The sequence below is a fragment of the Ranitomeya variabilis genome, chromosome 6, assembly GCF_051348905.1.
Source record: "Ranitomeya variabilis isolate aRanVar5 chromosome 6, aRanVar5.hap1, whole genome shotgun sequence".
NCBI classification, from domain to species: Eukaryota; Metazoa; Chordata; class Amphibia; order Anura; family Dendrobatidae; genus Ranitomeya; species Ranitomeya variabilis.
Window position 1 is genome coordinate 46,545,857 of NC_135237.1, and position 26,858 is coordinate 46,572,714.

Below are 26,858 nucleotides of genomic sequence, written 5' to 3' on the forward strand. Positions count from 1 at the left end.
AAAGATTTAATTGATAGGAAGATGGAAGAGCCACTCCACTGCGTCAGTCGGAAGAGCCACCGCGTCAGAGTCGGAAGAGCCACCGCGTCAGAGTCGGAAGAGCCACCGCGTCAGACGGAAGAGCCACCGCGTCAGAGACGGAAGACCACCGCGTCAGAGACGGAAGAGCCACCGCGTCAGACGGAAGAGCCACCGCGTCAGAGACGGAAGAGCCACCGCCTCAGAGACGGAAGAGCCACCGCCTCAGAGACGGAAGAGCCACCGCCTCAGAGACGGAAGAGCCACTGCGTCAGACGGAAGAGCCACCGCGTCAGAGACGGAAGAGCCACCGCGTCAGAGACGGAAGAGCCACCGCGTCAGAGACGGAAGAGCCACCGCGTCAGAGACGGAAGAGCCACCGCGTCAGACGGAAGAGCCACCGCGTCAGAGTCGGAAGAGCCACTGCGTCAGAGTCGGAAGAGCCACTGCGTCACAGTCGGAAGAGCCACTCTCTGTGAGGGATGGACACAGACGGCACCTGCCGATGTGGTTAAAATTCTTACAACTACATCTTTTCAGGGCAATTGGAGGCTCTGGGGTACTTCAGATTCTTCCAGGAAATTTGCGGCGAATCAAAAGCTGGTGAATATATTCACTCTACTAGCTTGATACTAGAGAATCTACAATATAAAGCCAGAAGGTGGTCTCATTGTGATCATTGTGATCCGGTTACTGTCTATAACACAGGACAGAGGCAGAAGGTGCATGCCTGACCCTTTTACTCTGCCGACTGACATTCTATGTCCTCGATCTAACGTGAGAGATGGTCTATCGTGATGAACATAGACTGAACGCTCATCCTCGCCTACCTTTCCCTTATCGGTGATCAGCTGTCGGAAGTATAAATAATCTTCCTTGTTTGAGTCGATGAAGACATCCGAGGAAGAATCCTTTCTGGAGTCCGAGTCTTCGGAAGACTGCAAGCTCTGTGGGCCCTGAAAGAAAAGACATATGGGTACAACCCGACTGATCAGAATTTTGGCTGATCTAGTACACTGTGCGCATAGAATACATAATGCGGATAACATTAAGTTTATTTGTAGGGTGACTGCTGGCCCACTTCCTACCAACGCTCTCTCCCCGATTATTGGCTCATCTAAATGGGCCATAAGGCAGGTTTACATACTGTGTTAATAATCTGTCATGTATTTAATTATCGAATGGCCATTGTGTAAATATTCACGTTTTGTCAATTTTTGATGTAATGTCCACAAGACGAGTTGTTAAACACCGCTTACGCTGGTCTGACTGCAGTCTTGCGATAAATTTGATAGGCATTGTGGACATATTCCCTTACTAAGGACTTTCTTTTTTTTAGTAGAAAAATCAGTAACTTCATCATGCAGCAATGCTCCTGTCCATGCCTTCCTATGGAGCACCAAGTGTGTTGTCAGCAAAAAAAAAAAATGGGGATAATTTAATGGAATGATCAGACAATTGTAAAGCGCATATATTATCATGCCTTTATAGAATTTGAGATCTCCCGTCCATAGAAATACAAGGTAAGGATTTAGTACTAGTCAGGTTAGGTCCGTCTGGTGGGTACGCCTTGTCGCGGTGGGATGGGCTTTATGCCTTTTGGATCAGGATAGCGCTAACCAAGGACCTCATGTTATTTACATGGACTATTACTATCTACTTGCGGTAGGGTACACGCTCATTGTGTTGTTTTTGTTTGCACGGAAATGCTGTGCAGATAACCACACTTATAATGTCGGCATCTCCATAATTCTAAGGTGTAAATGCTTCTTGCTGTCTCTACAAGATCAGTCTAAACCCATCACACAATGTGATGTCTCCTGACGTCCAGGAAAGCAGAACTCGTTACTCAGCATATGGGGAACGGTGATGAATATATAAGTCATCTGCATACAACAAGTGGAGCAGGACAAACCTTTATGGGTTTCAAGCTGGATACATGCTTCAGAGCGCTGCTGGAAAAAGAAAAAAAAAAAATAGGAAAAAGACGGGAAGAAAATGATCAATGACCTGTTACGTGATGAAATCTGTCCAAGGAATGAATGCGGGTTTACTGCAACTTACGCTTTCCCCTCCTTATATTCATCCAATCCTTCATCGCAGGATTTAGACCTTTCAGTCTTTGAAGCGGAATGGACTTCGAGAGCGCTGGGTCTGATGGGCTCTGGAATTAAATAATACCATTAGGTTGTGGGTCTGCAGAGCCGTCATACAATATGCAGAATACATCTAAGTAGCTAAAACTACAAAGTCCTAGGAGTTGAAACAGTTCAGCGCGCACCCACGCTCAGGCCTCGCGCGCACCCACGCTCAGGCCTCGCGCGCACTCACGCTCAGGCCTCGCGCGCACACACGCTCAGGCCTCGCGCGCACACACGCTCAGGCCTCGCGCGCACACACGCTCAGGCCTCGCGCGCACACACGCTCAGGCCTCGCGCGCACACACGCTCAGGCCTCGCGCGCACACACGCTCAGGCCTCGCGCGCACACACGCTCAGGCCTCGCGCACACTGGATTTAGTTTATTCTGCAACCAGAATGGATGCTCCATTACACTACATAAGGTTTGTGGTGAAAGTAGTTCAAGCAACTTCGCTGTTTCTACTGTTTTTACTGATCTACACGAAGGAGCTACCAAACAGATTTTACCGTAATGCTCACTAATGACCTATATTTTAAAAATGTTTGTCAAGGCAAAAAGAAAAAAAAAAAAACTTTTTTGGTTTGGAGCTGAAGCTTTAAAATTAAGTGGCCTATTGATCTGGTGCTGACTGCTCCGTGGTCCCCAATGAAACAGGAAGAGGAGAGGTCACTGTTCCGGTCAGGCGACTTGTGCAGTGCGTCCACAGAAAAACAGCCGATGACGTGCTGCTCTGACCCCTGCAGCCAATCACAGGTTTCCCTGCTGCTGGTGTAACAGTGTAGACAGAAAGCAGCCAGTGATGGTGTTATACAGAGCTCACGTATACGGGGGACTACATGACAGTGGGTTTACTAGTCCTGTAGTGGTCTCCTGCTGTGATCTTTAAATCAAAACCACAGCAAGCAGCCCAGTAAGTGATACATCACTGGAATCAGGGTCTCTGTCTCTACAGTAATCTGCTCTCAGATTAGGTGGCAAAAACCCGGTGACAGATTCCCTTTAAAGTCCGCATTAAAACTGCAGAATTTCAAGGCCGTGCTATGATGCTGTAGCCGTGCTATGTAGTTGTATTTATTTCTCTGCAAAATTAAGTGACTGTCCAGGGAAGTAGTAAAAGACCGGGCTGATGGGGTTTTCAGCCACAACATGATGACTGCATCAATACGAAGCATAAAAAAAAGGGACAGTAACTCCATGACATGTTACAATAACAGCTTACAAGGTTCTAAAATTGGGGGGGGGGGGGGAAAGAGAATATATATATATATATATATATATATATATATATATATATATATATATATATATATATATATATATATATATATATATATATGTATATATACACACACACACACACGTACAGTATATATATTTGCATATACAGTATACTTACCCTAGCAACCCTATGCAGTTCCATGGCCAACGCTTCCCTGGGCCCCCATCAGTCTTTGTTTATGTGCTGTCAACACACTATCGCTGCAGCCGCATTAACAGAGACCAGAGCCACATTGGCACAGGGGCATTCTGAAGTATAAAAATATATATATATATATTTTTTTTTTTCCTTCATGCTGTGACTAGTAGGGAAGCCATGCACCCATCATTGCTTTATCCACACTAAGCCCAGGCATGTATACACTGGTGTTGGTAATTTATTAACCGTATGCAAACAGTAAAAGCAAATTCAATTCTTGAGAAATGATATCCCGTGTTGACACAATCTACCTTCGCCACTTGGCACGGACTGGAAAAAATATATTTACTGCACGCACGTATGAAACCGTTCAGCAGAGAAATAACTGAGTTGCACTATAATAATAACAATTTTAATAATCAATTCCTGTTTAAAAGGGAACAGGATTCATTTTTGACCTGTCACTCAAGGAGAAGAGGGCGGAAGAAGCTGCCGGGGACCGGCCCCTGGGACGACACACCAGACAGTCATGGTCAGGGCTGAAACGGCAGAGCGACCGATACTGCTGCCTGCTGAATCAGCCGACAGGTCCACTGTAGAAAGTATTTTTTGCTGGATTTTAGCTTCACTACAGTAACACTGACTCATACTACAAGATTTAGGCAGCCATTGCTACACTTAAAGGGATACTTTCAGCAGGATTTCACCTCCTCCCCCAATTTATATGCCCATGTAGCCCTTTCAAAGACAAAGTTTAGCAATACCTTTACATGGCCAGACCGCTGCTCTGTTACTGGGAAATCAGTGTTTGAAATGATATGCAAATGAGGCTGAAGAGCTATGGTAGATCTGAAGCCTCTGTCACTCCAGCTCTATTCCACGCTCAGCATCACCTCCCTCCTGCTCAACTGAGCCTCTGTGCTGTGTGACTTCAGGCAGAGGAGCCGTCAATTAAGCAGGTCGACGTGACAATGGGCGGGAATAGAGCTGGAGTGGCAGAGGCTTCAGATCTACCATAGCTCTTCAGCTTCATTTGCCAAATTCAAACGCTGATTTCTCAGTAACGGAGGAGCAGACTGACCAAGGATAGGTGTTGTAGGACTTTTCTTTGAAAGCGGTACATATGCATATAAATATTTTGGGGGGATGAAATCTAAATAACAGATTCCCTTTAAGATCAATGAAAGAATTACAGGTCAGTGAATAGTTACCGTTATCATGAGAATGGAGACGGCGTAAGGAAGGCTCAGAAGCCGTGGGGCTGGGAGGAACAGTCGTGATGGTGGGAAGCGGCTGCTGCACAGATGTGGAGATCACAGCAGACGCAGGAATGTTCGCTATCTCGTGGTCTAAACTGGGACTTGTCGGCTCATCTGCAAGGGGGAGAAAGGAAAACATTCCACAGAATTACTATTAACATATCAAACACCGCTTTCTGCATAACTTGTGAAATATTACAGATTAGGCATATACAAAATACAATAAAAATGCCAAAAAAATACAGCAAAACCAAGTCTAAAAGGCAAAAAGCAAATAAAAAAGTAATAGTCAGCAATATCAAATTGCGGCTCTCCAGTTGCTGAAAAAAAAATAAAAAATCCACGTACAGAAAATCCTCAAGTGTTCATTTGCACAATGTCTCCAATAGATTATTCTGTATTTTATTTTTTTTTCTTTAGCATTTAAATCATGGAACATATGCTGGGCACAGTCAGAGTGCCCAAATACTTCCAAGTCCCAGAATATATATATTTGCCAAGGCTTCATTCTTCAAAAACTGCACCAGTCCTATCCACCGGTTGTGTGTAGTCGTAAATCTCAGCTTCATTGTCTCATCAGAAAATGGACTATGGTTTATTAACTCGTTTTCTGCAAAATGTTTTAAAAAAAGTGACCTTTTTTTTTTAATGGATGCTTTTTTATTTCTGTACAAACTACTTTTCAGCAGTCTCGCAGTCATCACAGACAGGAACGTAATGAAAAGGTAACAGGCTTTATGTAATTCACAATCCAATATTCACAACAGGTGATGTCACAGCTCACCTCCTCCCCCTCCCTTCACGTTTGCCAGATTAGAGCATGCTCAGAATTCCTCCAAAAACAAATATGGTGAGAGTCAGTCTATTGCCTCAAGAGCAGAGCGTCAATATTAGGTTTTGTGAACACTGAAAGTTGCACTTTTTAACAAATGCATTTTTTAATATAGTGATAAAAATAAAAACCTTTATTGAAAAAATAACTAATTTTCTGAGGACATATTCCCTTTGACGGCGATGAGATGGAATACCAGAAACAACCTACATTGTGGAGTGAATTCTGGAGAAAGCAGCTAGGTTTTTCTGATCCAATTCACAATTTTTCATAACGGGTCACTGTATCTACAAGATATAGGTTTATGCCATGTTTTAGGTCTACTCCTCGGACAGCCCCTTCTCAGTCACTAAGTATCCTCCAAATAAAATCATCAATAGTCCCCTCCGCAGAGGCGATCACTGCAACCAATCAGCAGACAGTAAGGTGACCGCAGGGGCGATCACTGCAACCAATCAGCAGACAGTAAGGTGACCGCAGAGGCGATCACTGCAACCAATCAGCAGACAGTAAGGTGACCGCAGGGATCACGTCACACAAGCCAGAGAGCCAATGGCAACGCTGCTGGAATGGCGCAGGCACCGGTGGAGAGTTTAGGGGATATTTTTCTTAGGGGAGACAGTGATTGAGAAGGGCTTGTCCGACTAGTGAACATCCTCTTTAAGCTAACAATACACCGACATCGACCACACCAACAGATCAGTGGGAATGGTCGATGTATATGGGGGGCCTTCTAGCACTTTCCCAACAAAAATTGTTGGGGGAGATAAGGAATCAGCAGGTTTGATTTAGGACTGCTGATCCTTTTATTCTCAGCAAGGTAAGCCGCCAGAGAAGTCTGGCAGAGGCTCGCTCAGAACACAAGTGCATTCGGTGAAGAAAGCGCTCTGGTCATGGAGGAGTCAGGAAAGATGATGGCTGGCCGAACCATCAATGGGACTACAGCTATTCCTTAGTGTGCAATCTTTAATGAAAATACTGAAAATGGTTGTTGAGGCAGACAGTGGTGCTTGTCTATCCCTAGACTACTTTTATTCACCTTTAAATGGGTCATCTGGTTCCAACAACTCTTTTTTGTATCTCATACTATCCTTATTAAAAAAAAAAAAATGACCAAGTATGGGGTTGACAAGGCTACGGTTAGGTGGATACATAACTGGCTCAGCGACCGTACTCAAAGAATGGTAATAAATGGTTGCACAATCAACTGGAAAAGGGTTTCAAGTGGGGGACCACAAGGCTCTGTCCTGGCCCCATTTTTATAAATGATCTACATAAGGGGACTGAAGGTAAACAAATGAGATTTGCAGATGACGCAAAGCTAGGAGGGATAGCTAACAGAATGGATTCAGAAGGATCTAGATAAGTTTAAACAATGGGCAGCAACTAATAGAATGGTATTTAACAGGGAGAAGCGCAAGATTCTGGACAAGAAAGGAAAATTACATCTGTAGAATAGGAGGAATAGAACTAAGCAACAGCACGTGTGAAGAAAACTCGGGTATACTAATAAATCACAGACTGCACGTGAGTCAACAGTGTGATGCAGTGGCAAAAAAAGGCAAACATTTCTAGGATGTATTAAGAGAAGCATAGAGTCTAGATCAGGGGAAGTAATTATCCCCCTCTACTCCTCCTTGGTCAGGCCTCATCTGGAATACTGAGTCCAGTTCTGGGCACCATATTTTAGAAAATATATTGAAAAACTGGAGCAAGTTCAGAGAAGAGTAACCAGGATGGTGAGCGAACTGTAAACTATGTCCTACGAAGAATGGTTAAAGGATCTGGGAATGTTTAGCTTGCAAAAAATAAGGACAAGAGGAGACTTAATAGCTGTCTACAAATATGTGAAGGGCTGTCACAGTGTAGAGGGGTCATCCTTATTCTCATTTATACATGGAAACACGAGACGCAATGGAATAATACTAAAATGGAGAAGATACAGATTAGATAATAGGAAAAAAACTTTTTGACAGTGAGGGAGATCAATGAGTGGAACAGGAAGCCACAAGAGGTGGCGAGTAGTGATGAGTGAGTGTACTCGTTGCTCGGGTTTTCTCGAGCACGCTCGGGTGATCTCCGAGTATTTGTTAGTGTCCGGAGATTTAGTTTTCATCGCCGCAGCTGAATGATTTACAGCTACTAGACAGCCTGAGTACATGTGGGGGTTGTCTGGTTACTAGGGAATCCGCACATGTACTCAGCCTGGCTAGTAGCAGTAAATCATTCAGCTGCGGTGATGAAAACTAAATCTCCGAGCAGTTACAAATACTCGGAGACCACCCGAGCGTGCTCGGGAAAACCCAAGCAACGAGTACACTCGCTCATCACTAGTGGTGAGTTCTCCTTCAATGGAAGTCTTTAGAGGCTGCACAGACATCTGTCTGAGATGGTTTAGTGAATCCTGCATTGAGCAGGGGGTTGGACACGATGACCCTGGAGATCCCTTCCAACTCTAACATCCTATGATTCTAGGATTTAAGCACCCGGAAGATCCCCCCTATAATAAGCGGATGCTGCTTTAGAGCAGGGAATAGTTTGCTGTCCTCACCATCACCTACTTTGGGTGATCAAAATTGGGGCATAGGTTTTCTGTATAATAACCAGATGCTCCAGATTGGGAGCTGGCCCATACTGCAATGGGAGATACCCTTCCGCTCTACTGATTAAAGGGATTGTCTACATAAGAAACTCCTTCAAATGTCACTCCATGTCTAACTTTCTAGGTCACGGAGCAACTAAGGCAGCCAATGATGTTGCATAACCTCTACCCCCTTTTAGCTCAAACCACAACCCAAATCCTACACTTTCAGTAACCTCATGACCCAAGAGCACCTTGAATTATCCTACAATAAGAAGCTTTCCAACCTAAAAGCCCAGGGACAAGTGCCGGATAACATACCACTGCCATCTTCTATTAATACTTCATAGAAGTCCTGACAGTCCAAGCAGGTCCAGCAAACACCGGTCTCGACAGCCAGGAGTGCCATGGGGTCACCAAGGAGTTATTCTTCGACTAATCGCGATATCCATAAAGTAAAGCGCCATGGGTCCACGTCATGTAACGCGTTACGTCAGCGCACCAATGGAAAAGTGTAAAAAGAGGTAATAAAAAGAATGAAGGGATCGATGCGAGCTTCCCAGAGCGTCCGAGGTGATTTCATCTCGATGTGCGAGGCTCCGCAACCAGTCCCGGGAATATTAACAAGCACACTTTTGTTCTGGCTTCTGCTAGAGACGCATTGTGCCTTTTCCCCCCTTCCCTTAACAAATCACAAGTTGCTCTGTAAAAAGCGGCAATAGAATGGTGCACTACACAAAGCCGGCACTGCAGACTGCAGCACAAGTTGGTACAAGAGGAATGAATGTATCACATGGATTTCCAAAAAGCAAAAAGTTTCCACCAATATATCACTGGGTGAAAACTACACTGTTGCTTAACTTCATGAATTAATTACAGGAAACCGGTTTGGCGAGTCTAGAAAAGATCGTACTATACGCACAAATGTGACACTTATCCAGTGAATGATAAATGTTCTGGGCAGGAAGATATTAGATTCATCCTGCAGTCTTCATTCCTTCACTCATTTGCATAACATATGCACTTTTCAACCTGAACTAAATGTTAGTTTTTTTCTCTTGTGGGAGTCTCTCTCTCAGCAATATAGGCTAGATCTGAGGTCTACATGTTACCAGGGTGCAGCTCAACTTCTATCCTGCACTTCATATGCTTTCCTCCATTTATATAGATTATTTTCTCTGCCCTCCATGAGACTATAGATGCTTTCCCATTCATTAAGTATAGGGAGCCATGTACAACCCCTTGCTGTTACGCTCTCTAACCGACCCCCCCCCCCCCCACCCACCCAATAAAAAATTAAACAAAATATGCAAGCTGATCATTTTTGGAGGAGCCTTTTAACAAAAACGCATAACATCTTTTTCAAAGGTGTGCGTGACAGCTGCAAAAATATGCGTTAGGAGTTTTAGTTTTTCAACAGCTACGGAGCCACCAGCTGGCCACCACTGATCCCAAGCTACATTTTAGAACTCTAAAAAAGAAAAACAAGATTTTGCCTACACTTCAATCCCATTGCTCTAAGATGTCCTGATAACAGCTGCAGAAAAGTGAACAAACCCAGTCCAATATGTTCAGGAAATGTCCCAATACTCATGCTTTTGTTGTTCGTTATGGTTTTTTTTTTTTTTTTTTTTTATTGGGCACCGCCTCTTAATTATCATTCTGCCATCACTATAGGTGCTGGAACTTTCTTCCCCTCACTTCCCAGCATAGATGGCTCCAGGCATTGCTAAATAAACTGAAAAGCCATCTTTTTTATGCCTGTATACAGTTGGACAGGAGAGGAGGTGAAAAAAGACAAATGCATGTCTTCTTGTTGTCACCATACAATAAACGTAAAATAAAATATAATGCATACAAAAAAAAAAAATGTATAAAAAAAATAAATGAAGCTAAAAGAATATGGAGGGTGCATCCAAACAAACATGAGCTGTAAACTATATGGATAAGTAGTAATACATCGTAGATAAATCTACACTGATGGGTATAATATAGAAAAGGCAGTGTGACGTAAAAGCCAACAAAAAGCAGGGAGTATAAAAATGCTCAAAATGTATACAGAACAGTCAGTAAGCATGGAAAAGAGAACACAAAGGTAAATACAAACCATGAGCAGCAAAACAGCTCAAAAGTGAGCCACATAACAGGAGTTTTAAAACACATCAATATACGGTATATGGAATTAATGGTAGGTTTCGCATAAAGCTTCCTCACGGAATCCTCAATGAGGAAGTTACATGCGAAACGTACGTTGGGGTAGTGCAGCAGTTTGTGCCTTCCTTTTTATACTTGCTGGCTATTTGGTATCAAATTGACAGGTCGGCTTTAATTTCTATAGGTGGGCTGTAAACAGTCGAACATATGGGTACACTTGCTTGCTGCTCTTACGCATCCTCCAAAAAAGATGTCCTCCATAAAATAGCATTCTACCTGACTAGTGGCCGGTAGAAAAATGACTACAGTATTTTACCAGAGTGGTTGCAAATTTAGGAATGCGGTGTTCCAATTTTATGAAAGGCGGAAATGGCTGTTAATAAAGACTCATCCGTGACCACAAGAACTTTACAGGTTCCTTCTCTTCTGTCAATCTTTTTTTTACGTTGTAAAATGTGCACAAAAATAGGGCTATGATTAACCGCGCTGCGCTGTCACCGTCTGCCCGATGACGTGCAAAACCCGGCTGCAGGAAAGTGAGTCAGCGTGCGGCCGACAAGCAAGGTGTGGAGGGAGAAGAACCTTGTCACACGCGGCCGGGCTCCTGTCTGATAAGTCTCACGGCCAGGTATGCGGCTATGTTCATTCATACACAAGAGGTTTGATTTTATTTTTATTTTCTTGCACCAAAAACCAGAGCGGAGGAAGAAAAACTGCTGCGTACAATATGCACAGTTAATTTTCCCATTAATTGAAATAGGTGAAAAAAGGAAAAAATGCCAAATGAATTGACGTGCTGAAGAATTTAGAAAAAAAAAAAAATGGAAAAAATATAAAAAAAAGCGTGCATGATTTTTTGAATTCTCATTCACTTTGCTGGTACGGTAAAATGCATTTTTTCCTGCATAAAAAAAAAAGTAAAGAAAAACGGGTGTGAACATACCCAAAGAAATATTCAGCCTTCAAGATTTAGAGAATTCCTTAAATAGCAAGTGCCTAAAAAAAGTGATGCCATTGTGTGATTTTGACAATATCACATTGTAGATATTACTTTGGCAATGGCTTGTCTACAGGGAAAAAATAAAATAATGCAACTTTCTTTCTATAGCAAATAGCGCCACTCTTGTCTGTGGGCAATGCGGGGTACTGCAGGTGGGTGCCATGATGCAAGCCAAGTTGAAATACCGGATGTAGCCCATGAACAAGGGTGGTGCATAACTAATCTCAGGGACGTCCTCCAACGTATGATCTTCATCTCCCACAGCAGATTCATGTCAGTGGGTGGCTTCTATCCCGGTACACTGGGACCTCCGCTCATTAGCGGAGCAGATGGTTTAGCTGGTTCGCAGCGGCATCCATCACCGCAGCGGCATCCGTCGCAGTGTGCCCGCCAAGAGTTTTTGATGCTGCAAATTTTCGATACCTTAAAAAAAACACAGCATCTTACAGTTCCAGCAAAGCAGATAAGACTTCTAGAGATCTCCTGCCCATGTGGACTTTTTTCCTTCGTGTAATCTGACCTTCTGTGGGTGTTTTCAAGTTAATCTCTCTTGCGGGGACACACTTATATGCAGATTTTTCCCAAAGTCTAGCATTAGATGTGGAAAATCCACACGTAAAAAGAAAGAACATACTAAAAACTTAAGTTTCTGCAGCAGAAAAGCATCAAAAACATGTTGTTATCCAAACAGGACTATATCAATAATGTTTCGTCAAAGACAAATACCAGGAGGTTTCAAAAACAAATACAGCTTTATTTAAAACATGACACCAACCAGAAAAAAAAAAAAAAAAAAAAAAAAAAAGCAAGAATGCATATACAAAAATGCACTCAAAAACGCAATAAAAAAAACCAAAAGTAACCCAATTTAATAGGTGTAGATAAACTCACCAAAAGCTAAATTGTGGGGACATAGCCTAAGGAACAGTCACAATACAAGGACATGTATACATAAGTGGGTACTAGATGAGGTATACAATGGCATGCAAAAGTTTGGGAACCCCTGGTCAAAATTACTGTTCTTGTGAACAATGAAGCAAGTTGCACATGAAAAAAATATATAATAGATATTGACCAAGGGTTGTTGGGGTTATGGCTTGTTCACCATCATCGTTCGGAAAGGCCAGATGATGCAAATTTCCCAGCTTTATAAACACCCAGCCTCCTGTAACCTTGTGCCAAAAACTGCAGCCATGGGTTCTTCAAATCAGCGGCCTAGCAATCTGAAAAAGAAAATGGCGGAGGCCCACAAAGCAGGAGAAGGCTATAAGAAGATAGCAAAGCGTTTTCAAGTTGCCCTTTCCTCAGTTTGAAATTAAATTAAGCAATGGCAGTTACAAGGAATAGTGGAGGTTAAGATAAGGTCTGGAAGACCAAGTAAAATTTCAGTGAGAGCTGCTTGTAGGATTGCTAGAGAGACAAAACCTCTGCTTGACTGCAAAAGACCTTTATAAAGATTTATACTCTGAATCTGCGGTACATTGTTCTACTGTTCAAAGACACCTGCACAAACATGGCTTTCATGGAAGAGTCATCAGAAGAAAACCTCTCCTGCTTCCTCTCCATAAAATTCAGCATCAGAAGTATCCAAAAGAGCATCCAAACAAGCATAATGCATTTGGGAAACAAGTCTTGTGGACCGATGAGGTTAAAATTGATCATTGTGGCCAAACAGTTCTAAGGTATATGTGAAGAAAAAAGGGCACAGAATATCTTGTCAAGCATTAAGCATTTGGTTGGATCAATCATGCTTTGGATTGTGTTGCAGCCAATGGCACTGGGAACATTTCATGGGTAGAGGGAAGAATGGATTCAATGAAATTTCAACAAACTCTTGATGCAAACATAACACCATCTGTAAAAAAGCTGAAGTTGAAAAGACAATGACTTATACAAATGGATGACCCTAAGCACGTTAAAATCCACAACAGACAACATCAAAAGGCGCAAGCTTAAGGTTTTACAATGGCCCTCACAGTCCCCTGATCTGAGCATCACAAGCTCTGTGGCTAGACCGCAAAATAGCAGAAGACCCAGGAATCTCACAGAACTGGAAGACTTTTCTAAAGAAGAATGAATGAAAATCCTTCAATCAAGAATTGAAAAAAGACTCGTCTGGCTACAAAGAGCATTTACAAGCTGTGATACTTGCAAAAGGGAGTGCTAATGGGTACTAACCATGCAGGGTGCCCAAACTTTTGCATTGGCCCATTGATGAAAATTTATGCTTATATACACTTCTCAAAAAAATATAGGGAACACTAAAATCCCACATCCTAGATATCACTGAATGAAATATTCCAGTTGTAAATCTTTATTCATCACATAGTGGAATGTGTTGAGAACAATAAAACCTAAAAATTATCAACGTAAATCACAACTAATATCCCACGGAGGTCTGGAGTTGGAAAGATGCTCAAAATCAAAGTGGAAAATGAAATTACAGGCTGATCCAACCTCATTGGAAATGCCTCAAGACAAGGAAAAGATGCTCAGTACTGTGTGTGGCCTCCATGTGCCTGTATGACCTCCCTACAATGCCTGGGCATGCTCCTGATGAGGTGCCTGATGGTCTCCTTTGAGACCTGGACTAAAGCATCTGCCAACTCCTGGACAGTCTGTAGTGCAACGTGACATTGGTGGATGGTGCGAGACATGATGTCCCAGATGTGTTCAATCGGATTCAGGTCTGGGGAACGGGCGGGCCAGTCCATAGCTTCAGTGCCTTCATCTTGCAGGAACTGTTGACACACTCCAGCCACATGAGGTCTGGCATTGTCCTGCATTAGGAGGAACCCAGGGCCAACCGCACCAGCATATGATCTTACAAGGGGTCTGAGGATCTCATCTCGGTACCTAATGGCAGTCAGGCTACCTCTGACGAGCACATGGATGGCTGTACGGCCCTCCAAAGAAATGCCACCCCACACCATTAATGACCCACTGCCAAACCGGTCATGCTGAAGGACGTTGCAGGCAGCAGATCGCTTTCCACGGCATCTCCAGACTCGGTCATGTCTGTCACATGTGCTCAGTGTGAACCTGCTTTCATCTGTGAAGAGCACAGGGCACCAGTGGCAAATTTGCCAATCATGTTCTGTGGCTAATGCCAAGCGTCCTGCACGGTGTTGGGCTGTGAGCACAACCCCCATCTGTGGACTTCGGGCACTCAGATCATCCTCATGGAGTCTGTTTCTAACCGTTTGTGAAGACATGCACATTTGTGGCCTGCTGGAGGTCATTTTGCAGGGTTCTGGCAGTGCTCCTCCTGTTCCTCAATGCACAAAGGCCAAGGTAGCGGTCCTGCTGCTGGGTTGTTGCCCTCCTACAGCCCCCTCCACGTCTTCTGGTGTACTGGTCTGTCTCCTGGTAGCGCCTCCAGCCTCTGGACACTACGCTGACAGACATAGCAAACCTTCTTGCCACAGCTCGCATTGATGTGCCATCCTGGATGAGCTGCACTACCTGAGCCACTTGTGTGGGTTGTAGAGTCCGTCTGATGCTACCACGAGTGTGAAAGCACAACCAACATTCAAAAGTGACCAAAACATCAGCCAGAAAGCATTGGTACTGAGATGTGGTCTGTGGTCCCCACCTGCAGAACCACTCCTTTATTGAGGGTGTCTTGATAATTGCCAATAATTTCCATCTGTTGTCTATTCCATTTGCACAACAGCATGTGAAATTGATTGTCAATCAGTGTTGCTTCCTAAGTGGACAGATTGATTTCACAGAAGTTTGATTTACTTGGAGTTATATTCTGTTGTTTAAGTGATCCCTTTATTTTTTTGAGCAGTGTATATTTTGTTGCCTAAAATACAAAGGCAATGTAACATTGTCCTATGAGGAAAGGTTAGAAGTTTGGGGAATGTTTAGCTTGCAAAATAGAAGACTTAATAGCGGTCTACAAATATCTGAAGGGCTGTCACAGTGTAGAGGGATCATCATTCCAATTTGCACATGGAGACACGAGAAGCAATGTAATAAATAGAAAAAAAACTTTGACAGTGAGGGGTGATCAATGAGTGGAACAGGCTGCCACAAGAAGGGGTGAGTTCTCCTTCAATGCACATCTTTAAACAGAGGCTGGACAGATATCTGTGTGAGATGGGTTAGCGAATCCTGCATTGACCAGGGGGTTGGACACGATGACGCAGGAGGTCTCTTCCAACTTTGCCTTTCTATAATGTTTAACTTTAGGCCTTCAGAGATCATTTAATCACTTGTTTAACTGTTCACAATAACTGTAATTTTGACCAGGGGTGCCCAAACTTTTACATGCCACTGTAAGATGTAGAAGCTCTGGAGACTCCGGACATTGACTTCGCGGTCTCTCTTGTAATTAAACAATGGAAATTCTCATGAAATTATTCATAGGGAGGAGTTCCAGACAAAATGATCTTATGACGAGGCTCAGAGTCAGCAAGGACCACCTATATTAATCGCCCTGTAAGGGGTCAGATTGCCATTAAGAAATCTGCGAGCTGAGCCATCATAACTCCTGTCCTTCTGATTAGTAACGATCCAAAGTCAGATTTGCCAACGTGATCATATACATTGAAGTCCAAGGGGATATGAACCCACACATCGTCAACATACTGGGGTTTAATGGAGACATTGGGGAAGTATCTCTGCTCAGACAGTCAGAAGCAAGATGCATTAGTGCCGCCACTTAGTACTGTTGTACCACACTACTAGCTAAGTGGATACACACTAATGCATCTTCCTTCTGCTTGTTAAAGCCGGGATACTTTGCTAATGTCTCAATAAAAACTCAAATTAAGCATTTTAACGCTTTGCAAGTGGCGAGACATTTCTAATGGACATGTTACCAGGATGAAAACATTAATATGGCCGCCATTACGGTACTAAAGTAACTTCTCAAGCTACTAAATGAAAAATCTGTCTCCACAGCCATGTACAGAGGTCCTCATCATACCTTTTTATAAATTACAAAATTAAGAAATTATCAAAAATATTCATTAAAAATATTCTACCATTTAGCGCCTGCATCTGGATGGGCAAAAATGTTACAAATCCAGCAAAGCTTCTGCCGCCGACTGCGCTCCCTTCCCTTCTTTCAGTGTTGGAGATAACAGCAGGTAGGGGGATGTACGGAGATCTCCAAAGAGTGGAGAAATGCACCTACGTCTCAGGGGTCAGAAAACAGGCTGCTGTATATAGGTGAGTAAAAGAGGAAATAAATGCAGGATAGAAGCTGTGCTGCTATAGAAGCACCAAATCCAGCCTATATTACTGGGAGAGACACTGGTACAAGAGAAAAATCTGAAATTTGGATAAACTTAAAACTATATATTAGGGGGTCTAAAAACAAAGATTGGAAACAGATATTTAGATTTCAAAAGGAGTCCAAAGCTTTGAATAATAATTTCTGTAGAATTTGGGGGTGAAGATGCTTTTTAATATTTTGCAGATGTGAAAAGTTAGAATGGCTTCTAAAGGGACTGTCTATATGAGGACATCCGTCAATGAGAACAAAATGGCCGTATGAGTTTCTTGTGGCCAAGGGATGAGCAAGTGTCCTACTGTAAATCTGCAGATGTTCACGAGATGGTTTGGAGAGTCACATCTAAGGGCGTGAGAAGCTCTGTCTCCACAGATTCTCCCGCCTGATGCATCCGAAATATACATTATGTACACACTTCATTATTTTCATGTAGGGGGTATCCAGATCATCTATAGGTGAACAGGTTGACATGTTGCACAAATGTAAATAAAACAAATCAGGAACATAAAACTCGGTGGAAAAATAAAAGAAATAAATCTTCCTGACAATATGCAAATTTTCAGGTGACAAAAGTAAAAACCAGTTTTTCTACTCCTACTTCTTATTCAATTTGTAAATAGGGAATATGGAGAAATGGTGGATTAAAGTCGATTTAAGGGAAGAACATCCATCTCCGAGTGCCGGCAGCTGGCTAGAATGAATCTACTCAACTACTACTCATCTATTATTATTTTTTACATACTAACAGGTGCGGGTGGGGGGGGGGAGAGATCGGTTTGGAGACCCCCACCAATCACGAAACAAAACAAAAAAAATGTCAAGTATATAAAAAATAAGCTGAAACCTAGTTTCTCATTTTTCATCCGTTTTTACAGAATCGGCAACTACTAAAAATTTACAGGACTGAATACAGATTCCTATGTTCGAGAATTGCAAATGTATCGGTAAAAATCGAGGGTGGCTCCGTATGGAATCAATTTTTATTTTGCGCACCGTAGACTTGAATGGGAGTCTCATCCAACATGTGAAATAACTTGGTGCACGCTGTGGGGGGAAAAAATTCTCATTTGCAGTACCCAAAGAATAGCATTTCGTATGAGTGCTGTCGAAAACGCAGCGGGTGAACCCACCATGGGGTGCGCAGCTCAGACAGAAGTTCGACACGTTCATTTGTGGTTTACCAACGTAATCTAAGACAATGCGATCTCCTAGGGAAAGGAAAGTGTTAACCTGCCGGCGGCATAAACCAGTCATTCCTTAATTGTACTGGTAGAGCCGCAGTGAGAGTGGATTCACCTTTCTCTGGTGTGGCCCGATGCCAAGACACCAGGGTGCAGAACGCTGATCTTCCGCGGAACACACCGGGCCCGCATTCCTCGCCGGGTCACACGTATGATTTTTATTTACTTTATTTTTTTTTTTTTTAAGCAAAGCCATACCCCCTTTTCTTTTTGCACAACGTTTTATCTGTCTGTAACCTTAGAAGCCCGTTGTGGCACATCACGTGGTGCAATATGGAGGAATACGAGCTGAACTGGTAACAGATGTGCGCCGCGGCCATGTGATCGGCAGCACGCGTGCACGCCGACCTGTTCTCCATGTACAGGTGGTAAATCTACAAACCATTCCAATAGATTTACAGATATTTAAAGGGACAGGAACCAAAATATGTAACTGCATTGGATTAAGGCTCGGGCTACATAGAGACCCTATGTAGCACTACTATTGTTGGACAGCGGATGGCCATAATTTATACAACACCATGGATCCCCTTGAATTGCAGCTCGTTGCTTAAAGTCAACCAGTAGCGCTACCAAAAAAAAAAAGAAGTGTCTAAATGTATCAGCTCTTTGGGCTACTTTTCGAGTTGTTTCTTCTAGTATTCAAAGTGTACCAAGTGACGGTATATATTAGGTAAAGTTAAAGCAGAAAGTGAATTAAAAAAAAAAAAAACAGCACCTACTGGAGGACCAGGTATAGCGGTGATTTTAATGAGTAGAATGTAATGCCTTATTTCACCTTCGGGGGTGCTGCAGGCAAAATTAACAATTGCAGTGGATTATAGCTAATCGTTGAACTAACAGGATACAAAAAATAAAATGTAACGAGTGATACTTTTCCTTTCTATGTGCATTTTCCTTTCCCAAAATTAACCAAATATGCTCAAATGTGTAACCTTAGTAATTATGATGCCGAATACCTCCAATTAAAGCCGTAATGGCAACCATATCTGTGCACAACCTGCTTTACTGGCCAAATACTGGACAAAAAACAAAATATCCCTAAAAGGAGGACGGGGGCTGGAAGAAGACTATGTAGTAAAGGATTGACTGTACAGCCACAAAGCGTTAATGGCACATTCCCCTCTGCTGCATGGCACCCAGATGATTTCTAGATGGGAGCAGCATATACCGAGGCGCAGGGGATGTGTAGGCTGAACAAGCGAAGCCAACGTGGTGACACTCATCCTACAATATACTCGGAATAATCCCAGCTCACGACTTGTAAATCACAGGTAAATAATGCACGGCGTGGGCTGCAGCCATGCACCTACATCTGCACCTATAGGAACACCATCACAAATCTGACAGCCGAATGATGGTTTGGCCGATGGCCCTATCACCCCCCCCATACACAGGAACGCTCGGCTGTCTACTACAGAGCCGCTGACAGATTCATTTTGTCCAGGAGATCAAAAGGATCAGCTGCTCGAAATCCAACGATACCCCGAGATCATCTGTCAAAAGGCCCTAACAGACTCTGGGCCGATCTGACAGATATCCCTGTGTTCAGTAATGGGGCCTATAGACTGACCTCCTGACAGTAATTTAACAGAGGGCTGGCATTTTGTGATAATTAAGGAAACTCACTAGTTCTCATCACTTTCAATTACAGGTGCTTCTCACAAATTAGAATATCATCAAAAAGTTAATTTCAGTTCTTCAATACAAAAAGTAAAATTCCTATTCTAGAGTCATTACACACAGGGTGATCTATTCCAAGTGTTTATTTCTGTTAATGTTGATGATTATGGCTTACAGTCAATGGAAACCCCAAAAGTCATTATCTCAGTAAATTAGAATACGTTATAACACCAGCTTGAAAAAGGATCCGAAATGTTGGCCTACTGACATGTATGTTCAGTAAATGCACTGAATCCTTGGTCGGGCTCCTTTTGCATCAATTACTGCATCAATGTGGCATGGCATGGAGGTGATCAGCCTGTGGCACTGCTGAGTTGCTATGGAAGCCCAGGTTGCTTTGATAGCAGCCTTCAGCTCGTCTACATTGTTGGGTCTGGTGTCTCATCTTCCTCTTGACAATACCCTATAGATTCTCTATGGGGTTAAGGTCAGGCGAGTTGCTGGCCAATCAAGCACAGTGATACTGTTGTTTTTAAACCAGGTATTGGTACTTCTGGCAGTGTGGACAGGGGCCAAGTCCTGCTGGAGAAAGCCATTTCCATTTTGAATTGAAGTAAAATAAATTAACTTTTTGATGATATTCTAATTTTGTGAGAAACACCTGTAAGTTAGAGCCGCTCACCTTGCGGGTGCATAATCACACACTATATCAACAATCATGGCCCTTATACATGCTCTTGAACTGACCAAAGAATTGATTCTGGTGTCTACATGAAAAGACAAGCACTGTAAGGTTGGCCCATTTTGTACGAAATATGAAATTGGATGGCCTTGGGCCAGGGCCACGCTGGGGGTCGCCCATGCCTTCGGCCATGGCCACGCTGGGGGTTGCTCATGCCTTCGGCCAGGGCCATGCTGGGGGGGTTGCCCATGCCTTCGGCCAGGGCCATGCTGGGGAGGGAGGGGGTGGGCACTCCTAATGCTGAGCCAGGGGGCCAATATCTAGGGCCATATGGGGCACCAATGCCGACCCAAGCCAGGGGCATTCGAGACACTACACTCCTTGTGGTGCACATGGAAGTTAAATGAAATGAAGAATTTCCGGCTCTCAGATATTGTGAATCTTGAACGTTTCTGATGTTGAACTCACGGGTGGAGCTGAAAAATTCAGATCCTGACAAAAGAATCAAGATCCACAATATCCGAGTGCCGGGAATTCTTCATCTACTGTAGTAAATGAGCCACAATGTCCTACTATAGAGCCGACCGTGCTACACGGCCCACCATCATCTACTCCTCACTCTTGTGAAGCCCATAAACCTACAAAGTCCTACATGTGTGACCACGATCCTGCTTCACAAAGATCGTGACAACAGGATCCATGAAAACATCTGTGTAGTCATACAATGTATAGCCGGCACATCCCAATGGCCCATACTGTACAGCCCGATGTATGAGCCATCGCTCCAGTGACAGCAGTGTTATTAGTGGTAATATGTCACTGACTCAGGCTCAATAATTAATCAGGAGTCATACACTAATTTATGATGCAAGCATATGGCAGATAAGCATCTCCACGGAGAAGAGAAAGGGCAGGGCCCATCGTACACACAACACCCGGCCGTGCGAGCTTCCCTCCTATACACCTAGGCACAAACAACAAGAAGCTTTTTGCAATGTATCTGACTAACAACAGATCTACACCGGATCTCCTTCAGTACGTGGATGATTATCTGTAATTCTGAAGATAACGAAAAAAAACCAAAAACCTAGATAGCAAATGTCGTCATCTCAACAGGAAAGGAGAACTGATCAGATTTCTTTAAAGCGAACCAGTATTACAAGGAATAAATCACAAATGGGGGGTGCAATTAGTCTACCAAATTAAGGTAAGTCTAGTTAGACAATTTCATGATAGAATTACTCAAGAAGCCCCCAACTGGTTTCACACACAATGGCCCTCCAAAAAGAAATCCTAAAACGAGGTGCCACCATACATAAAGTCCAAATGAGGCAAACACAAATATCAGCATCAATCAATAATCTAGATCTTACCTATGAAGGGTATGGAGGCCAGTGAATCTCCTGGTGAGTTGGCTCCAGATACCTTCTTCTGTTCTATACTTTTTATCTTGACTTCTCTCCGGGCGTCGTTGGGTAACCAGCAGGTCGTGTCGGACACAGATTCCAGCTCGTTGACGGCAAAAATGTAAGATTGCTGACGTAGAGGCTGGAGCGCCTGGCTTCCAGACGGAGATTTATCTCTTAAGATCACGGGATCCACAGAATTAAATTCTGAAGCAGACAAATGGACTTTTGTTGCGGGGCTTTGCCCGTTCTGAACGTCCATGCTATCGGAGGTAGCTAAGCTTTTTGTCACCTGTTGTTGCACAGGTCTGGTGGGAATCGGTGAAGAAGTAGAGATGGGAGATTTGATGACTGCATCCAGATGTAAATTATGAGCGGCTTCCGCCGGAGATGCTTTCTGCGTGTTTAATGTCCCTAGTCTGCTGATGTGGTTCACCGCTTTTTGGTCTTTGACGATTGCGTCATCGAAGTTTATATTTGGGGAAAACGGTTTAGGTCCGTAGGAAGAGCTTTTTACAGAATTCGTTTTTGCAAGTGGAAAGTTGGTTCTTTCGGATATAGACGGTCGAGAATGTGAGTATCTGCAGGAGGAACTCTGAAAGTTCCTCGTTACCGGTGAGCCTTTATGCTCAGCTGGGACCTTCTGCAAAGGATGTGCCGAGCCTAAAACGCGACGTCTGTTATCTGAACTATATACAATGGGTCCGACAGGGAAGTTTGGGGCTCGAAGAGACATGTGAATTGAATGCTGTCTAGATCGATCATAAATACCCCGACGATCATCCTGTTCAGTAAATCCAGTCCATTTGTAGTTGTGCTTTATTTCACCATTTGCATCTCGAGGATCACCAGTATAGTGATCTGGTTTTTTAGTAAGGTAATCGCATGACCCCGATCTATTGCTCCTGGGAACGACAGATGGTGATGTAAGAGTGTCTTGAGAAGCACTACGTGGCCATTCTTTCCAACCTTTCACAATGACGGGGTCTTCAAGCCTTTCCTGAGAAACACTCCGTTGCCGAATTTGGGCAGGATGAGGAACCCTATCGTGAGATGTACTGCGGCGACGGATCTCGAATGATGAGCGGATGGGGGAAACTTGGCTGTATTCCGTGTTTTGCGATGCAGCTCTAAGGCTGTCCAGTCTCTCTTGTATGGTTCTGTGGCCATACATCTGCATACGTCTGTTATCTATGTACTCTCTGTAGGTCTTGTAATTTCTCCAGTCTATGTGCTGGGGAGAAGTTGAAGAATAATGATTAGTAGGAGATGGCGATTCCTCGCCTGGGATAATTGCCCTCCCAGTACAAAGAGAGTCAACATGGCCTCCATAGCTTGGAGGTTTACTTTTAAGTCCACCATCAACTGGTCTGGTTACCATCGACATGACCGGGACAGCTGCAGAGGGTGGAGATGTGGTCCTTGGTTTTATGAGTGCGCACGGATCGACCCGATGTGAAGGACCAGCACTGTTCGGTCTACTTGATGAAAGCTCTACCACCTTCCCAGAAGGCACTATAACAGTTCTTACAGCTTCATTGCAGACACAAACAGCAGTGTTCGTCTTTACAAGATCGGTTGGCGATGGAGGCACTTGGATTTCCACTCGGTGGTTTCTGTCTGGTTGTGCTGATGGTCTTACCGGCCGAACTGGTTGCTTAGCCAAAGATGTGCCTTGAGGTGAAGCTTCGGCCAGTTGGGCCATCACCGAGGGTGCAGATTTTACACGGGGATAACATATAGGTGGAGGTTCGGGTATATTGTGTGCGATGCCACTGTATGATTCATTTCCCTTCAGGTAAGCATCTTGGGAATATGCCTAGATGGAGACAAGTAACAATTAGAAAAATAGTAGAAAATATTTGACAACAATTTTTGCAATACAGATCCTGGGTTCCACCTGAAATCGTAAAGCAAATGGGCATGATGGGGAATAAACCATACAATATTTGTAATTTTTTTTTTTTAGGCCAGATGAGCCAAGCGACATGCAAAAGAAAAATACATTTCTTATTAACCCAATTATCACAGCAGATGCGGGTAACCGAAAACGTATTTAGCCCAGTTTGTGAATGAGCCTAGGAAACACAAATCCTTCTAATCACAATGGCGGAGACCTTACCTTGTAGCGCCTTAGAGTCAGACTCCTCTGAAAAAGCGTTACACTAAATTTGGCACGGTTTATCCATCTCCCTTGCGTATCAAAACGCACTTCAGAGATCATGGCAAAATATAATTCCGGCATTCAAGGGAGGGGGGTAATTTACAGGTTAGTAGGGAATGGCAAGCATCTGAATGGACAGGAGCTCCATCGGGTAGAATCCTTTAAAAAAAAGGTTCATGTACGGAGCAAAAAAAAAGCTGACTGCAGAGCCTGCCGATGCAGAGAGGAAGAAAAAATGGAATTGGTGTCCGCAGGTATTTATATAGCACAGGTGTGGTATCAGGTTACAGCAGTTCCTGCTCGGCCGGTGACAGCCTCCTGAGGAAGAGCCCAGCCTGCTCGCTCCTTCCGTGCATCCGGGAGGGTAGAAAGCCAACGCGTGCACCCATAAACTAGTGATCCCGGGGCGAGGCATTGACCTCCCCTTGCAGCATTCACAACGATGCAGAAAAATGCAAAAAAAAAAAAATGAAATACAAAAATAATGGAATAATTCTATAAATAAAAAAAAAAGGCATCGCATGCAAATCCACATTTACAAGACACAGACGTGAAGCACTGCTGGAATAGAACCAGTTCCGGTGTTAACGAGCGAGGATGTCAGACATATTAAATGAAAATTAAACATTCCATAGAGAGACATGGCTTCTGTGCATCTTACCAGAGCTGTGATCTCCTTTGGAAACTGCAGCTGGGCAGGAAATAAAGCATAGTAAGAAAAAAAAAAAAAAAAAAAAGAAGAAGAAAAAGCTGCTTATTGGTGTAAAAGACCGAATTATGTTGTCGTATTGATGCCGAGCTAAAAATACATCTACGCTGGATTCAGTGGAAGGTACCAAAAAGAATGGACGAGGCGGTGGAGCAGATTCATTCCCATTTCCTCCTAGGGCTGCAGGGGCTCGCACACGCATATGTCACTGCATGGACGGCTCTCGTCTGCTGGAGGAGGAGGAGGAGGATGGCAGAGCCTGGGTGCTGCTCATGGACATGTCTTCTGCAACATGTACCGATCCTTCCTTCCCAGGCACTACAGCTAATAACGCTCGCTCCCTCTCCACAGCGTTCGGCGGCGCAGCTTAGACATGACGAAACCAATGCTCTATTATGCATCCCGAACAGTGCGGCTTCCCATACAATCATGAGCACCGGCTCAGCTGACTGCAAGCTGCCCCTTCTCCACATTCCTGCTAAAATTAGAAAGACGCCGTGGAGATTTCTTCAATGCACACATCCACAGGGAAGCATTTATCTGGGTGGGTGGATGGCACATGCATACAAAGTCTGCTCTATAGGGCTGCAGCAGGCAACCTGTGGCTCTGGTCTCGGACTACAAGTCCCAGCACAACATCTTACAATGAAATGGCGGAAGTACCTACGAGCAGAGCCATTTATCCATTACATATATAGCTCCAACATGCTCTGCGGCGCTGTACAGTTTTTCTTCCCAGCATGATGAGACTTCAAGTATACATTTTTATTTAAAAAGGGTCACCCAATAAAACCCAGCGAATACAAGGTATGCAATTGCCAGGACGCTCAGCAATCAGCTGGAGGAATGAGCAGCAAGTGTTCAAATTCCCTACAGCACTCCCGCAGGGGAAATGAGGTATTACATAGTGACTACTGAAAAATAATGGGCCTTCCCTGATTATATCCCTGGGTCTCGCTTTGTCCTCCAGACGTTACAAAACTATAAAATTGTTCTATTACAAATTATATCTATATGTTGCATATGAACATGGGTCCAGAAAGACAGGACCTAATGGGAATTTGTCCCCAGGATTACACTCCAAAATCTGAGGACATAGACCCCGATACCAGTGCTGTCATTTACTGAACTCCTTGCCGTTTTAATCGGTTGCAAATCTGCTAGTCCTTTTCAGCCTTTGCACTGGTGGTGGTGGGGAAAGCAGGGTTGTCCTCTGTCCCCGCCATTGTTCGCATTAGCCATTAGCTGTGATTATTAGGAAGCCCCCTGGAGTAGTGGGATGTCGCAGAAGGAATATGGAGGAGAAAATTGCGCCTTACGCTGACAAGGTTTTATTATTTTTGGCCGAAGCCTCCAAAACATTACCTGCGGATACGAAGACAATTTAGAAGTTTGGGAAATTGTTCGGGTTTGGTGATTAATTGGACTAAATCGGTATTGCCAACACTGGATAACAGGAACATTAATGCACCTCACTATACTGATTAGGGATTACAAGTGGACACGGAGTTTAAATATCTAGGTATTAATGTAACATCTAAAATTACTAGGAGAAACTTAACCTCAACCCAATACTGTCGAGATTCTAACTAACTAGACACGTGGTCTATACTAGCACCGTCAGTGGTGGGTCGCACCAAGATGACCTGGATGCCACCATTGCTATATGTATTACATAATGCTACAATTCCGCTGCCCCAGAGATATTTCCATAAAGTTAACGGCATGTTCAGGGACTTAATCTGGGGAAGACAAACTCCAAGAATTAAACTTGAAACTCTGCAAAGAGAAAAACCAATGGGCGGCCTTGCAGTCCCAAAGCCAGCTCCCATAACTCTGGGGACTAATCTCATTACTTTATAGGTATCTGTTGGACCTTGTATTAACACCCCAGAAAATTGGGAGGGCATGATAGGCCCTATTGAAGAGGGGCTGTGGTGTGAAATAATGGATGGAGTCCCACAGTTGTCATTGAGTGAACCCCATATCTTAAAGTGTTATGTTTGTAAGGGTGACGTGTTGTGGAGAGGATACAAGAGGGACCGGGTCCCTTTCGTGGTGGAGTTGTTTTGTACTGCTGTGTGAAAAAAAAAGAATTTTAATAAAAAATATTCGAGTAAAAAAAAAAAAAAAGAAATCTGCTAGTCCTTTCAATGCTGAGCTCCGTATAACCTCGCCTACATAATTGATTGACAGCTTTCTATGCACACTGGGCATAGGCAGAAATAATTGCAGGATAAACAGAGCTCGTGAATATGGAGGACTACAAAACAAAAGCTAATCACCGAGAGGACTAGTAGGGTGGCAGACTATTACACAGTTCAATCAAAACCACAGCGAGAAGCCCAGTAAATAACCCAGAGTTAGAATCATGGCTCATGC

At 43.6% G+C, this 26,858-nt stretch overlaps 1 protein-coding gene across 9 annotated transcripts in view; it reads right to left on the reverse strand.

Annotated features, from left to right (window-relative positions):
- The window catches only part of ARHGAP21 (Rho GTPase activating protein 21), a 138,923-nt gene that overhangs the window by 16,065 nt on the left and 96,000 nt on the right, over positions 1 to 26,858 (reverse strand). For 3 of the 9 annotated variants that reach the window (XM_077268383.1, XM_077268382.1, XM_077268390.1), the window contains exons 7-12: positions 24,429 to 24,458; positions 21,571 to 23,422; positions 4,789 to 4,950; positions 2,083 to 2,182; positions 1,934 to 1,973; positions 849 to 974 (exon numbers count right to left, since the gene is read on the reverse strand). In XM_077268383.1, the coding sequence (XP_077124498.1) occupies positions 849 to 974; positions 1,934 to 1,973; positions 2,083 to 2,182; positions 4,789 to 4,950; positions 21,571 to 23,422; positions 24,429 to 24,458 (2,310 nt within the window). Of the gene's footprint in view, positions 1 to 848; positions 975 to 1,933; positions 1,974 to 2,082; positions 2,183 to 4,788; positions 4,951 to 21,570; positions 23,423 to 23,725; positions 24,459 to 26,858 lie in introns of those variants that run through there. The other 6 variants (XM_077268388.1, XM_077268387.1, XM_077268386.1 and 3 more) reach the window with 4 other exon arrangements.